At 43.1% G+C, this 15,605-nt stretch overlaps 1 protein-coding gene across 2 annotated transcripts in view; it reads left to right on the forward strand.

Annotated features, from left to right (window-relative positions):
• Window positions 1–13,976, forward strand: part of CYFIP1 (cytoplasmic FMR1 interacting protein 1) — a 76,534-nt gene extending 62,558 nt beyond the window's left edge. The window contains exons 25-30 of one of the 2 annotated variants that reach the window (XM_005228695.4): window positions 6,232–6,362; window positions 8,652–8,724; window positions 9,922–10,016; window positions 11,184–11,422; window positions 12,292–12,439; window positions 12,909–13,976. In XM_005228695.4, the coding sequence (XP_005228752.1) occupies window positions 6,232–6,362; window positions 8,652–8,724; window positions 9,922–10,016; window positions 11,184–11,422; window positions 12,292–12,439; window positions 12,909–13,073 (851 nt within the window). In that variant the 3' untranslated portion in view covers window positions 13,074–13,976. The other variant, XM_055801111.1, reaches the window with a different exon arrangement.
• The last annotated feature ends 1,629 nt before the right edge of the window (window positions 13,977–15,605 follow it).

Consider the following 15,605-nt stretch of genomic DNA (forward strand, 5'->3'; position numbering starts at 1 on the left):
TCCCATAGGTTTAGATGCCTATTGTACCAAAAGATCAGAGTAATTTTGGGGTTTATGCTGGAAGATCATAGCAACTGGAATGGAACTAGATCTCAAAAACCCACCTGATTCTTCACTCCTTCACTGTCCTGTTCCTGACAGGTTTTGTCTTGACGTGTATTTTTCCTGTTCTGAACTATTTCTAGCGGGGGACACTTAATGGCCTCCTGGAGAGTCTCTTCCAAGAAATGACAGTGACAGCCTTTGCAGCACTGTCATGCTGCCTTTCCCTTTACTTTGGAGGACACTGGGCATAACAGGCATATGGAATCTCAGGGCACCTCCATCCCTCTCTCACATCACTGAAGAATCGCATTTTGCTCTCTGACACCTCCCTGTCATGGAGCCGTCGGCCCTTGGGCAGCTCTGACTGATAAAGGAAAATGTGCTCTGCGATGATGACACGCTGTAGACTTTAGCCCTCATCTGGCGTCTTGGGAGGAAGTGCCAGATTGTAGAAGGGCAGGCTCAGACTGTGCTTGATTTGAATCACTGTCATCTTTCTGTGCTAAATTCTCCTCTGTAGCAGTCTTTGCCCCACCCTGTTTACTTAGTTCGCCACACCAAATGCAAGCTAATACATGTCAACAGCTGTCTGTTCCCTATCTGCCTCCAGAAGCTTCCGGCAGAAGGTAGTAGTTGTAGTAGTAAGTCTGAGTACTATGGAGCACATCTCTATGCTGCATCTATTCTTTCATAACAAATCATTTAATCACATCTTAATCTTTAAAATTGGCACTACCTACACATACAGACCAAAACTGTGATTCCAGTCTACAGATTAAATATGTGGATTCTCAGCTGTCTTGATGTGACATGCATTTATCAATTCAGAATTAATTTTGTGAGTCCATTCTCCATGCGCAAAGTGACTTAAGTATGCTCAGTAAGTAAGCCTCCTGCTATTTCATACACTTCAGGATTTGGAGAGCTTTGTTTGGATTCTGTTGATTGCAGTTCCTTGATGCCTGTGTAATTGGCCCTCTAGACTTCTGGATTTCTAAATGGTGATTTCTTCCTGCTAAAAGGAGCAGGGTACAGAGAGTGGCATCAGAGTTGTTCAGGACTCCTGTTTGCCAATGGGTTTGTTTCCATAGGAACAGTCTAAAGCAGTGGGGAACTTGCTCATCTTGTACTCATAAAAATATTTGTCTAAAAATACATTAAGCATAAGGATTTTTAAAGGGACCTTTTAAAGTCGCTAAAGCTCTTAGAGGAATATTTTCCTGTAAGAGTTTAAACTTGTAATTTCGTCTTGGAGGTAATATTATCTCCTGCCATTTTTTTATTTAAATATGGCATTCTTGCTTTGGAGAGATGAGTATTTCATGTCCTGCCACTCTGTCCTGTCATTGGACACAATGAGGAGAGCAGTTCGTCAGCTCTGCCATGAGATGAGGCTTGGATTTTTGTCATTGGTGTATCACCCCTCCAAAAGACGGTTGTTTGTTTGGTTTTTTTTAATAATTGATGAGCTTAGCAAGATACAAAGTTGGTGAGAAAGTAGCTTAAATGTGTATTTTTTCCTAAGCATAGCATTTCCATGTTTCTTCTTGGGGGGGTGGGCGGGTGGAATAAAATAAACAAAACACCCAAAGCTGGTGCAGGGAGGGAATTGCAGACTATTTGAAAGACTTTGGGGGCAACCCAAATCACCTAGGTGATTGTGAGAGGGCAGTAAAGACTCATTAGAGATGCAGAACAATGGGATGTTTCTTTCTAGCAAAATAAGCACAGTGCACAGGCTCTGTGATCATAACTCCCAATACAGGTATATGTTTAAACCTTACAGACATTTCTGTTGAAAGGAGTGGCATGACTGCAGACATGCGGAGTTAAACATGTCTCTTGTGAGCCAAAGAAGGAATTTGTAGCCCGCATTTGGAAGTCTGTGAAAGTGAAATAAATTAAAGGTCATTACAGCACCCAGTTTCTTGGGAACAGTTTTGCTATTGCAGATTTTACTGGAGGATAGTCAAGTTGGTACTCAGCAGAAAATAGCCCAAAACACAACTAGACCAAGAATTACATCTGAGATCTAGTTTGTTGTTAGTCAGCAATTCAGTTCTAGGATTAATAGCTAATTTTTGTCCTAATCTTTTAGATACCAGTATTGCTGCAGATGCTGGAACGTGTTTGATTTCAGTTTCTAGGTGTGAATTGAGATTGTTTTATAGCAAATGACCAAAGTGAAGAAATCCAACCAACTTTGTGTTGCCTGTGTTAATTTGGTCTGACTTCCTAAATTAATTAGTGTACAGACTGCACAGCTGAAGCTTGGCATCTGCTGTTTGAGTGCTGTTGAGATGGGATTTTTGAAGCAGAGATGGAACCTAATCCTTTACTGATCTTCTGTACTTTACTGGATCTGTTTTATATCAACAGCCTTTGCTTCTGTTGAGATCTGTGTAAATCGGAAACTAGGATTATAAAATCGATTATTATGACACCTAACATCATCCCATCCGCAGGAATAGAGGGGTTTAATTAAGATTGCTTTCTTGGAGTCAAGGAGCAAAAAACCTTGATTCATTTGCCTTGCAAAATGCTGTGTATGTGTAACTAATGCAGTAACTTATGAACTGTACCCACAAATAAAACTAGGGGAAGGAGGAAGATTGCATGCAGTTAAGGGAAACTAACTTTCCGAAGACGCTTGTTCTTTTTCCAGGGCTTCAGTATGCACGTGTAGTCATTCACAAAAATACAGCTCTCTGTACTGTACAGTATAAGGAAATGTAATCAGGAATGCCATTGCTCAAACATTAAAGAAAACACGATGATATATTTCTGCCACAGGACTCCACTGGGGAGCAGATCGTGCTTTCAGTGTCAGTTCTGTTCCATCAGAAATAGCCTATGTAGCTCTGTAAACTTTTGTCTGTTTTGCCAGTAAATCAAGCCCCTCATCTAAGGGGAAGCAGTATACCATTGATAGCAGCAGTACACCATTGATAGCAGCATTTGGAACAACTGCGTGCTAAATAACAGATGTCAGGTTTTCAAAGTAGTGACGTGATTTGTTCATGAGTGTGTGTGTACTTATGTATCTGTATATGGAGACTGGGGCTTTGGGTAAAGAAATAAGGATCTCTTTTAAGGACTTTGAGAGGGACTCTGTCACCTGGGATGATTGTAAAAGAGAATGTAATTTTTATAGGATGGACCTCAAGCCTCTGACTTCTGCTATCGTGCTGCTTTTGGGTGGACTAAATATCTTGTTTTGGTTTCAGTTGCACCTTCAGTATCAGTTTCTAGTTACCAGTCACAGTCCTCTGTGCTACTCTGGTTTCACTCTGTGCCATCCTGCTCCTTTATATTTGCTGTAGGTGACACAGGTTATTCTCAGGGTTTCACTGCCCATATTAACTGATAAAATTTTCTCATTGTCTTTCTGGACTTCAACTCCTCACAAAATCCATAGGCTGGGCAGGTGGTTGAGGGGCGTCTAAAAACCCTCTTTTTCCATCCCTGTCATGACTGATGGTTGTTTCCATGTTGCAGTAGCAGAATAGTCTTTGCTGCTCTGCTCAGCTTGTATTTGTCACCAAGTTGCTCCGACTCGCCATACAAGCTAAAAGAAAAAAACGTTCCCATGTCGTGTCCTTGTTGCCGGTGTCCTACTTGCTCAGATAGTGCTTTCTTGTCATGGTGACTATGTGGAGAAATCTACAGTAACTCACTGTGTTTTGGGGACTCTTCCATCCCTTTTCTTGGTTCACTATCAATCTCTGTGTACGTGCCATGGATACTAAGACCAGAAGCGTTGGTAGATACTGTAGTTTGATTTCCTCTGTGGCACAGACCTAAGTCCAGGATAACACAATGGACTTTTGTTGCCAGAGAATTTTGCTATGAGGAAAGTATTTGACTTGGTTTCTAGCAGTTGATCCTTGGAAGACCTTTCTTGCTAGGCATGGAAGCCCTTTCATTAACAGAGAAAACCACAAAGGAAATAGTAGGGCGTGTAACTAAAACACAATGTAGACTTGTGGTAAAGCTTGCTTCAGTTCCCTGAGTTTGCATTTTTTTTCCAAACATTAAATTTTTTTTGTGAAAAATTTTCTGTCGTATCAGTCTGCCTTTTCAACTTCCCCTATAAAATAGGAGTCCCAGTGTTCAGCACTGCAGCATCCCATTGCCGTGGCAGGTGGGGTTGTTTAAACAAGTGCTCACTGCAGCTCAGACACCTGAGAATTACCACTGGCCTTTATATCGCAGCATTGAATGAACACCAGCAGTGTTTTCCAGACCTTTTTCATCACATAGTTCCCATGTTATGCGAAGGAGGGAGTTGGTGATGCACTGGCATTACTTTTTTGCTTTTTAGCTAGATTAAATGTGTTTCCTTTGAATAAATCAAGCTTAGTAACCACTCGCTGCATCTGACCTTTCTCCATTAGCTTTTCAGTTGTTTTTCTATTAAGTTGCTGAACTACTGAAGTTAGATCTGAATGCACATGGGAACACTCATTTACTGCAGATTTTCTATTGACAAACAGTTCTGTGAGATGTAACAGAGCCAGCTCTGCATCCCCTTGCCATATACTGATTTTACCATGTTGATGTCCCATGTTACTGATTTTAATGATGTGAGGCTTTTTGTAGAAGTGTGTGGGTTAGCTACACAGTTCCCTCCTTCACTGTATGCTTTCAAGTTCCTCTGCTGAATTTGAGGGGTTTCCTCGGAATAGATAAACTCCAGGCTGTATTTTATGTTTGTGCGCTCCCCTCTCAGCCATTGCCTGGCTAAATACCAAAGTCTAATTTCCTGCATGGGAAGTGTTCATCAGCTGCGTCCAAGGAACACATGGGAAAGTGGTGGGAAGCATCTGTGTTCTCTTTCCTTGTCTCCTCTCAATTGCTTTAGATGTGATTGGGTGGAGATTTAACTGTCTGATTTAATTCAGTGTAATGGAAATGAACTGCTGTATATAGCATGCAATTCAAAAGCTTTGCACAATATATTTTCTTTCTTCTGTTATCAGTCGAGGGTTTTGGTAGCTTTTTAAAAGGGCCAGGCTTGGAGAGACAGATGGAAAAATGTTGGTAAAAATTAAGTTGTAAAAAGCCAGAGAGCTGTCTGACCTTCTCAGCTCTTCCTCGCCCATCCTGCACATCGCTTTAACCTCCGCAGTGCTAAGCAGATCGGGTCTCTGCAGAAGCTGCTGAGCCCAGACTTCCTTTGGCTTGTCTCTAATCAAGGGGCTGCACAACCTTTCTGGGGCTGGCGGGGAAGGAACTGGAAATCCACCAGCATATTACACATCACCGTTGCTTGGGAGAGGCTTAGTGGAAAAGACATACGTTTATGTCATTTACGTGGCTTTGAAAATCATAACTCTAGCTGTTTTTTAACAGCTTTTGGCAAAACTTTGACAAAAACCATGTTCTGATGGTGCTTGTCAGCAGGATCCTGTGTACCCTTGTCAGAAGGATCCTGTGTACCCTTGCCAGCAGAGCTGGACCTGTTACTTCTGTATTTGTTTTGTGAGGTTGCAGATCACCTCTGGCTGCCGGTGGCACTGTTAGAGTCATAGCTTGACAGCACCCCTGTTCCCTGTACCTTTAGCACTCAGCTCCTTGCTGGCTCTGTCACCCTTGAATATAACAGCTGTGACCTGAACGTGTCGGACGGAGTGGCAGGTTGGGGGACAGAGGCTGGAACAGGACTAATAGCACTTGAGAATTTCCTGTTCCTGGAAATGCTTTTCTTACCTCTTATACTGGCTCCTTTTTCCAGGAGTTAGAACCTCATGATTTATTCACTTAAATATTATTCATTGCGCATGATTTCTCCAGTTAAAAAGCACACCGCTGCCTTAACACTTCTTCACCTCTGATTTTTAATGTGTTTAAATACTGCTCCTTTCAGTTTCCCCTAGGCTGCACGTCTGGAGATAAAAAAATCTCTTGTGCTGATGCTCCAGAGAGAACTCTAAATTTGCACCCTCAGTTAGTTGTGCTGATACAGTGTATGTGTGCCCATTCAGTGCAACCTTTGAATAGGCAAATTGGTTAGAAAATTGAAGTGCTTCTGAGGCAAAAAGGAAAATTAGTCCTGATCTGTATGACTCTTATCTATGTGTCCAGGATTTTTTGCCTGCTTTCCCAAGGTGTGCCTGCATGATCATCACTAGATTTCATCCTATCTCCTGAGATGGAATTTTTTTTCTTCTCTTTTGATTTCAGGTATCTTGGAGTTCTTTCACCATCAGTTGAAGGACATCGTTGAATACGCAGAACTGAAGACTGTCTGCTTCCAGAATTTGCGGGAAGTGGGAAATGCCGTCCTGTTTTGCCTCCTTATTGAACAGAGTCTGGTAGGTGCCTGCTGTGCTAGTTTAAAACCCATCTGTCTCTCAAAATGTACTCTTGAATTTTTGTTACTAACGTCGTAAATAACAAGGTTGAAATCTGCGAGTTTGCTGTTGCTGGTGGGCAGGTGGGTAGAAACAGTTCCCTGCTCTGATCTCTTACAGTCTTGCAGGGGCTTTCATGTCTACAAGATAGCGGTGACGCCTCACCTTGCTGGATGAGAGATGTTGCCTTGCGTATGGTACCTGACGATCAAATATCATGACCTTCATGATAAATTATGATCACGTGTGGTATTCCTGCAGTTGGTCACAGGCTAGCTACTTTCTTTATGTCAATGAGTTGTGCATCTGGTACTGTTATTTTCCTTTCCTGCTCGTTATTCCCGTTGTCATCTGAAACATCACAAAGTTAAAACGGACATCCTTGGACACCCTTCTTGCTGCTTGAATGGCTGACAGTGGTGCCTGCTCTGCCAGATGTTCATCTGTCCTGGTTTGAACAAAGCTGGGAAACACGTCCAGTGTTTTGGCTGCTTCCTATATGCCTAGACTCTGCATTACAGCATGCAAAGCTCCTGCTGCTGAGGGCACGGTCCTACAATTGCTATTTATCCCTACCTCTACCCTCTACTTTTCTCACCCTTCTTCCACGCTATTACTATCTTCCGTTCAAACAAAATGGTCAGACATCTGATTTCCTTTTCTTCATACTTTTGGGTGCTTCGGAGGGAAACAGGGGCATTGCTTACGGACCAGAAAAGCAACAGGTGTGCTGTCTCCTCTTCCTTTACTTGCATTGTGCCTCTGAGACCTGGGTGGGGAGGCTTTTCTCCACCCTGCATACAGGGCACTCTGCCCACGCTGTGCAAGCACACGGTGCTGCTCAGGCTGGGCTGCCCATCATCTAGAGATCTTTGCTGACTGCAAACCAGCTATGTCATTTCCTCAGCAAGTTGGCTGGGGGCCTGCCGTTGAACAAAAATAAATCGTCACGTAAGACTCCTTCTCTAGGGCGTAGTAAAGCTGTTGATGTTAGATAAGGTAATGAAGACATGCTGCTCCTCAGAGTCCTGCTCATGGTGTTAAGAGGATCCCTTCCTCATGGTGGAGAGTAACTGGCCAGTTGACAAGCAGCGAACCCGTAGTCAGTAATGGAATAGCTGAAACAAAATGAGAACCTGGATTACTTTGGATTCGGGCTAAGAGGGTATGTGGTGAAAGGCCAGGCAGGTGAGGGCCCTCACTGCCTCCTGGGAGGGTTGCTTGAGGGTGTGCCAAAGTGACGCCAGCAGTGGGTATGTTCTTTGGGATGCCACCTTGGCGACACTAGTCATACACCCCTGCTTACTGCTCCTTCTCTTGTTTTTGTCCTTGGTGATGTCCCAGTGTCTTGTCACGTATTTCAGTATTTTTCCATTGTGGTTGTCCATCGTAAGTAAACTAGACTTTACCCCAGTGCAAAATGTAGGTCCGTAGTGCTTCTCTGCTGCTGGGTGGGTCTTGTTAATCTTGGCGACCTAGCACATGCATCTTCATGGTGTTGGCATCAAGGAATTAAACCTGGGAAAGGCACATGAGCCCCAGTACCCCGACCTTGCCAAGAGTATGGCTGATGAACATCTCTTCCAATACTAGTGCTCAGGGATTACAAATGCGCAGGGCCGCCGCTCCAAAAGCGAGGAGAGGAGCTTAGTAAAGTCATGCGGCTTCTTCTGGTCATCTCTGCATTTTCTCTGCACATGCATACAGCAGGCAAGAACCAGGAGACATCTGTCGTCTTTTCCCCCCTCCCTAAAGGTGTGAAATAATTCCTGAGAGGTGGTTCACTGCTGCTGTCGTGCATCTCAGCCTGGATGGTGGGGATACGCTCCCACCACAGTAACGGGTTGTGGGAATAGCATTGGTAAAAATAACCAAGCAGTGAATCATCTTCACCCCTCTGTTTGTCTGCGCAGGAGCCGTCTGCCGCTTTCACACCAAAATTACTCATTCTGCATTAGTCTTTTTAATAAATACCCTGTCCTTTACAAACTGCCAGCTGAGGGTGGGAGGAGAGCTGCTGGAGTTTATTTGGGAATCCAAGGCAACCTGGTGAAATCGAATCATCTTTGAGAGCGATCCCGTGAGGAGAGGAGAACTTGGAGTGGCTCCGTGCAGTGGCGATGGAGGCTGGCTGCCCTCTGGTGTTTCCGCGATGGCGTTGGCGTGCTTTTGGAAAGCCCGTTTTTTGGGATCTGGTGTGACCTGGGGATTCTTCAGTCCTAAATGCCTCTCATTTCCTTTTCGTTCCAGTCCCTAGAGGAAGTGTGTGACCTGTTGCACGCGGCGCCATTCCAAAATATCCTGCCCAGAGTTCACGTCAAAGGTATCAGCTAAATGAAAATACCTTCCTTGGGTAACGCCTTCCACTTTTCTTGCCTGCTTCTGCGGTTTCGGTGACCATCCCCAGCCATCCTGCACAACAGCACTGTCAATTACCAGACAGAGGGGACGGATTCAGGCCTGGCTGCCTGGCTGGAAAATACATGCTGCCTAGCGAGGCTCAGTGAAATTACAAGAGGAGGAGGAGGAATGCTGTGGTAGGGGAAGGTGGGATGGACAGCCAGGGCAATGTTACCCCTGTGCGTGGATATGGCGAGAGGCTTTTCCAAAGGTGCTGTCTAGTTTCTACAATTGTCAGTTAAGTGGGGTCGGCTTGATCATTCAGAGTATGGGAGGTCTGTCGGCAAGTAAGTAAATACAAGTGGTCCCTGATCCCAGTAGACTTTTTACATGCCTTTTAACTAAACTAGGCATGCAATAGTGAATGTTGCAGGATTGCTTCCTTCGGTATATGCTTTCCTCATCCTTCATCTTCAGCAAGTGAGCTTTTTTTTTTCCTCTCATGCTTCTCTTCTTTCAGTGTTACTCCTCTGTGTCCTTTCCTCTCAGTTTCTCGCTGGCACAGCAGCTGATTTGTTCTGTTCAGAGAAATCTCATCAACTAAAAATCTATGACAATATTTCCAGACTCACCGTAGCTACTTGCATCCCTGCATAAAACTAACCAGACCACTGTAAACAGCATTTTCCCATTTTTCCAGAGAACATGTCCTACTTGCCAGGGATGAGGGGGTGCCAGCTGCTTTTTTAAGCCTTCCCATGCACAAGATTCCACCCTCATTATACCACATCTTCTAGAGTCAAGCATTTTGTGTATGATAAGGACAATTTTGTTGGCTTAGTACAAGTGGGAGTCAAATATGTTAGCAGCAGCAGCAGCACAATAGAGCCTTATATTCTGTCTTGAATTTAGTTAGTTAATCAAATGTATTCTACAACAAATCCTTCTTTCTGTTTGCACACACGCAATGTAACATTTGAAAATATATATATTTTTCTAAGAGCATATTGAAGGTTAACCAGCTATTTTAGAGCTGAAATTACCTATGAAAATAACATAACCAGTTTTCTTCTGTACTGAATAAAGATTGTATGAAAATAAGAATTTTCTTGGTTGATTGCAATTCATCAGTGCGCTCTCTTTTTTTTCCCAATTTATTTATTTTTATTTTTCCTTTCAGAGGGCGAAAGACTTGATGCTAAAATGAAAAGACTGGAATCAAAATATGCTCCACTACATTTGGTTCCTCTTATTGAAAGACTAGGCACACCTCAGGTAATCTGTCTCACTTGTGTCAGAGGCAATTCAAGAAATTTCTGAGCATCAGAAAGAAGCCTATCCTTTCACACACGCTGATAACTCTGTCAGAACTTCCAACGTGCACATCTGGCTTGTTCATTCAACTGGATTTTTTTTAGCTCCATGGATTTTTGGTAAACCTGTTAAAGCTCAGAATTTTAAAACATTTGAGGCTGGGGTGGAGGTAACGCGTTGTAGGGGAAAATGCTAATTTCTATGTATGTTGCTATGTGATACCCTCTCAATACAAGGGCCAGCCTGGGAGGTCCTACTGCGAATGCCACCGAAAGCAATCAGTTTTCATGTGTATGTGTATATATATATCTGTAATTTTTAAACAATTTAGTCCTCTTTCAGCCAGATGATTAGAAACTCTTGGAAAATGAGCTGTCATTTGAGTTGACCTCTCCTGGAATCAGTAGCCAAAGAGAATGTTTTTGAACTGCCTTTGCAGCTTCAGCACTATTTTCTTTTCTCTGTGTGAGGGGTACATTAATTTTCTGCTAACCTTAGCCGTTTACAAGCAATTGAGATGTGAATAGTAGAAACTAAGAGCAGAGTGCTCTGAAGCAGATGTCAGGCTGCTTTTGTCATCACAGGTGCTGCAGTTCAGCAGGTGCTGCTGCAGTAGGAGAGAGCTCTCAATGTGACAGCACGCGCTGGGACAAGCCCTAACCGGCATTGCTTCCGAGGGTTTTGTCTGAGCCTGTTTGTGCTGTCTTTTGAGCTTTCCCCTCTCTAACAGCAGCAGCCGAGGGAGATGCGCAGAAGAGTGCAGGCAGGAGCTGCTGCCTGTATGAGCAGTGGAGCGCTGAGCTCTTTGGTTTTGCTTTCTGCCTCCGTTCAGGCGGAGAATTCTTTGAACTTCCCTGAGACCAGTCCAGGATTAGCATTACTGCAGTTAGCGTTACTTTCAAGCCTGTCCGCTTGAAAAGGCTTTTACAATTTTCTCCGAATGTTTTTTCCACTGAACTGAACCCCAGGTTAGTGGCCTCTGCCCTCACTTAAAGTCAGGAGATATTTCTCCTAGAATAAACCAAGTGAGACTGAAAAATGCGGTGCATTTTATTTTTCAGTTTGTTTAAAGTCTTGTGGTCAAGTGGCTTTTACCAGGATTTTGCACTTTCTTTCTCTCCACCTCAGCAAATAGCAATCGCAAGGGAAGGGGACCTGCTGACCAAAGAACGCCTCTGCTGCGGCCTGTCCATGTTTGAGGTTATCCTGACGAGGATCCGCTCCTTCCTGGACGATCCCATCTGGCGTGGGCCCCTGCCCAGCAATGGGGTGATGCACGTGGACGAGTGCGTGGAATTCCATCGCCTCTGGAGCGCAATGCAGTTTGTCTACTGCATCCCCGTGGGAACACACGAGTTCACAGTGGAGTATGTACCAGCTGCCAGCTGTCCACCTGCAGGCAACAGTACTTTGCTTGTCCTGCCTGTAACTGGCAGGGGGCCCCAGAATGAAGGCGTTTGTTCGCCTGTCTGCATGCAAGAGCTCAGTGTGAAAACAAGGAAAAGTGCTGCTGTCACTGGGAGGGGCTCATAATCCATGAACACAGTTATTATTGTATCTTTAATGAAAATAACCCTCTATTTTAGTATTTATTGCCAGTGTGTAATGAATGATCCCATGGCAAACAGGCCCTAGCATGCCTTTTTCAATAGTGGTCGTACCCCTACGGATGCTGAACTTCAAATTTGTGCGTGTATTTCGAACAAGTATTTCTTCTCTGAAATCTGAACAAGAATGAGCACTTGGAAGTTAACATGAAGAGTTAACCAGGGACTGTTGTTCTTGGTTTTGTTAATTTTGATTATATTCTTAGTTTGAAAAACTGCTGAGCTGTAGCGTGTGTTTCACCGAGCAATTATGGAGGCCGCAGCATAGGACGCTTGCTCCCTTTCATGCACACTGCCCAAAGGAACAGAGCAGTGTTGAATTCCCACTCTGTTTTCTTTGAAAATGAAATGCAATGCTGTTGAATTCTAATGGGGAGTAAATGTTTTTGGAGTAACTCTACTTCGCGTAAAATTGGAGGAGGGGAGGCTTCCAGTTTTTTAAGCATCCATTTGCATCACTTGTGGCATCTGGAAAGAGAACTTAATATACAGCAGCTTTTGCAGTATTTTCTGGATTAATGTCCAACATAATCATTATTTAGTATAATGGCTGATAACAGAGCATTTGTTGTGGATACATTGCTGAAGATTTAGGTGAACTGTACTTTGTGGTGTATTTGCCCTTTCAGGCAGTGCTTCGGAGACGGCTTGCACTGGGCTGGCTGTATGATCATTGTCCTTTTGGGACAGCAGCGTCGCTTTGATGTGTTGGATTTCTGCTACCACCTGTTGAAAGTCCAAAAACACGATGGCAAAGACGAGGTTATAAAGAATGTGGTGAGTTGAAACCATCTGTTCTTATTCATTGTGGTAACAAAGACAACAATAAATCAGAGCTATTTGTACTCGGAAGCAGTGTAGCTATCGCAATCGCTTTTTAAAATGAAATGCTGAAAATGAGGGCACCAGGGTTTTTAGGAACAAAAGATTAAGGCATTAGTGCAGGAGTTTGAAGACTGGTCGAGTTCTGATTTCTTGAATACACGGGATTTTCTTAATGCTTTCCATCTCATGTACGTGTGTTCACATTACAAAAAGGCTGCTGTAAATTTCCCTTTTTTGTACAAGAAGCAGCACTGTCAAAAACCAGAACGCATCTTGGATTTTCACTGGATTAGCAGTGGAAGGGAAAAAGATTTGTAACGTTCCTGAAAGAGGTGAGGTAACAGCATTTGCTGCTTCTGCATCTAAGGCTTTTTATCTCCACAGCTAATTCCCTTGTGTCTGGTTTTTTTGATGTTTGCAGCCTTTGAAGAAAATGGTTGAGAGAATTCGCAAGTTCCAGATTCTGAATGATGAAATAATTGCTATTTTGGACAAGTATTTGAAGTCCGGCGATGGAGAGAGCACACCCGTGGAACACGTGCGCTGCTTCCAGCCACCCATTCATCAGTCCCTTGCCAGCAACTAGACTTCCCACCTAACAATACTTTTTGCACCTCTTTAGGCTAAAAGTATGAGGAAAAAACCCCAAGAAGCAAAAACCACAGCGACAGTTTTAAGGAATACTTTTTTTCAGTATGCCTGTGCCATTTGAGTGGTGTGCTGTCCTCTTCAGTCTGCAAGCACAGTAACTGTATACAATCCATACTTATTTTTCTAGACTAAAATTTTATACACTTTGATTAAAAACCTGCGACTGTAAAAGATTTTTTGAAATCTCTTTGCATTCCTGTACTGAGGTGGTCATTTCAGACTGGACTGGCATAATTTTCCCCCAAAGCTATCAAAATAATAGCTGGGGGTGGGGGGCAAGAAACTGGGTTCTGTAGAAAAAAAATTTTTAGAAATCGATTCCTAATTGTTTGTATTACAGCATTAATTGCTTAATTAGCCTTTATTAAAAAAAAAGAACAAAACCCAACAAACTCTGCTGGTGCTTTGTGAATAATTTTTCTAGTCTGCTGATTATTTTTCCTCTTTGCAAAACTATTCTCGGAGATCAGTAATCACGGAAATGAAGGCTAATTAAGGTGACTGTTTCAAAGTTATTTAACGTGGAGGTGACTGATAGTATTCTGATCTTTTTAAAAGGCAGTAGTTTGATTAATTCGAATGAGGACCGCTTACTTCTTTCCTAATGAGAGGTTCTAACACAATTTATATTTTGGTTGGTGTTACATGCCAGCATACCAAAGTGATGAGGAATTCTTGTTTACAGGAATCTTGACTACAGTGATCAGGTGTAATCTATCCCAGTACATAAGCTCTAATGATGTTAATCATGATTTACTTATGGAAAGTATTTGTTTAAATTACATTCACTGTATTATGCAAACACCGCATCAGTAAAATTGTTTGTAAAGCTTTGAAACTGTAAAAGTTGAATTTTAAAGCAACACGTTCAGCCAAAAGTAGTAATCCATTCCTGCTTGCTTTCTGCAGGATCCTGACAGAGCTTTTCAGTTGGCTGTTAGGATCGGCCCCAAACAAACGTGAGTTAAGATGGGTGGAGCAGACACCATCAGGATAACCACTCGTTTTACCCAGGATATGGATTTCTGAGACATTATTTGGTTAATGTTTCCCACCCCTAATATGAAACCAAGAATGCATCCCTTTGACAACCTGTTTTTCTCCCATCCCTCTGGCTAGTTCCAGGTTAGGTTACAGCACGTCTTTTCTCCTGCTCAGGTTTTGTCGGCTGTTTCACAGCAATGGAATCCGGTCCGGTAATGGGTAGTGTCTGACAGAGGCGGCGTGCGGGAGGTGAGGATTGTGCAGGTAAATGGGGTGGCACAGAGAACTGGATTTTGAGGGAAGAAATGAAATTAACTGAAAATCCTCAGCAAAAGAGGACCGAAATTTGCCAGGCAATCTGTAAGCAAATTTCCACTACCGCAGGTTTTCCCAGGACATCTGTGCTTGCAAGCTGCCATTCCGGAGTGCTCTGTTGTGGTGAGAGCACACACCAGGCTGCCCAGTGCGTGGCAGACGAAGTAGGAAATGCTTGTGCTCTGTTATGGCAGCTTGTTGCAGGATTTTTTTTACAAGGTGCTTAACAGACAGCTTTCTTTAAGAAACATTTCTAGTCGACCAAATGCTTCCCTGTGCTTCAGGCTTCAATTAAGGAAATGAACGACTTCCTTAATTTGTTGAGATAGTAACTGGTTTAGGGCTAAGACTTACGCAACTGGGGGTTTGGCTTGACATTGTGGTGCAGGAATGGTTAATTAATAAGCCTGGGGTTTTTTGTCTTAAGAACTATTTAAAAGTAACTAATGATGCTGTGAGTAAAGTAAGTTCTAATTCTTTCCAGTTAACTTTCAGCAGTAAGAGAATTGGTCTCTAACATCTTAAACTACTACCATTAATTAAATTTTATGATTGGTATTTTTCCCTTCAGTATAGGGAATTTGGACATTAACCGCATGAGATGTTTGGTTCCAGTTTTTCAAAGGTGGGTTACTTTTTTTTCCGACAGGATTATTAATACTTGATGGGAACTAAAACCTCTTCACTTGGTGTAACTGCTTCTCCTATGTGAAAGGAAAAATGCAGCGAGGTGCACAAAAGGTGTAACTTTTTCCATTTTTAATTATTTTTATCAAAACCAGTGAGGCTGGAGGCCAGGGTGCCTACCACAACATAAACCAAGAGACTGTAACCTGCTCTTTGGACAGGCCCTGCTTTGGTACTAGAAGCAGCACCCCAGAGTTCAGTGACTGCTCAGGGGTTAGAGTGCTTCCCTGCCGCTCCCCGTTGTGTAAGGGTTGGAGGGGCATGTTGCCGGGACTGCGTGCTGCTGACCGTGACGTCCCTTAGAATTAGGTGGAAGTTCAAATCCTGCTCTTCAACCAAAATGTTTGTGCTTGACACCTTTGCGCCTCTGGCATGTATGACATATACCAAAGGAAGGCCGCAGAGTTAGTTTCACAGGTGGGAACTGGGTTTTTTTGTCCTAATAATAATCTTAAATTATACTCTTAAAACGGTAAGCACT

Source organism: Falco peregrinus, chromosome 4, assembly GCF_023634155.1.
Source record: "Falco peregrinus isolate bFalPer1 chromosome 4, bFalPer1.pri, whole genome shotgun sequence".
Lineage (NCBI taxonomy): Eukaryota > Metazoa > Chordata > Aves > Falconiformes > Falconidae > Falco > Falco peregrinus.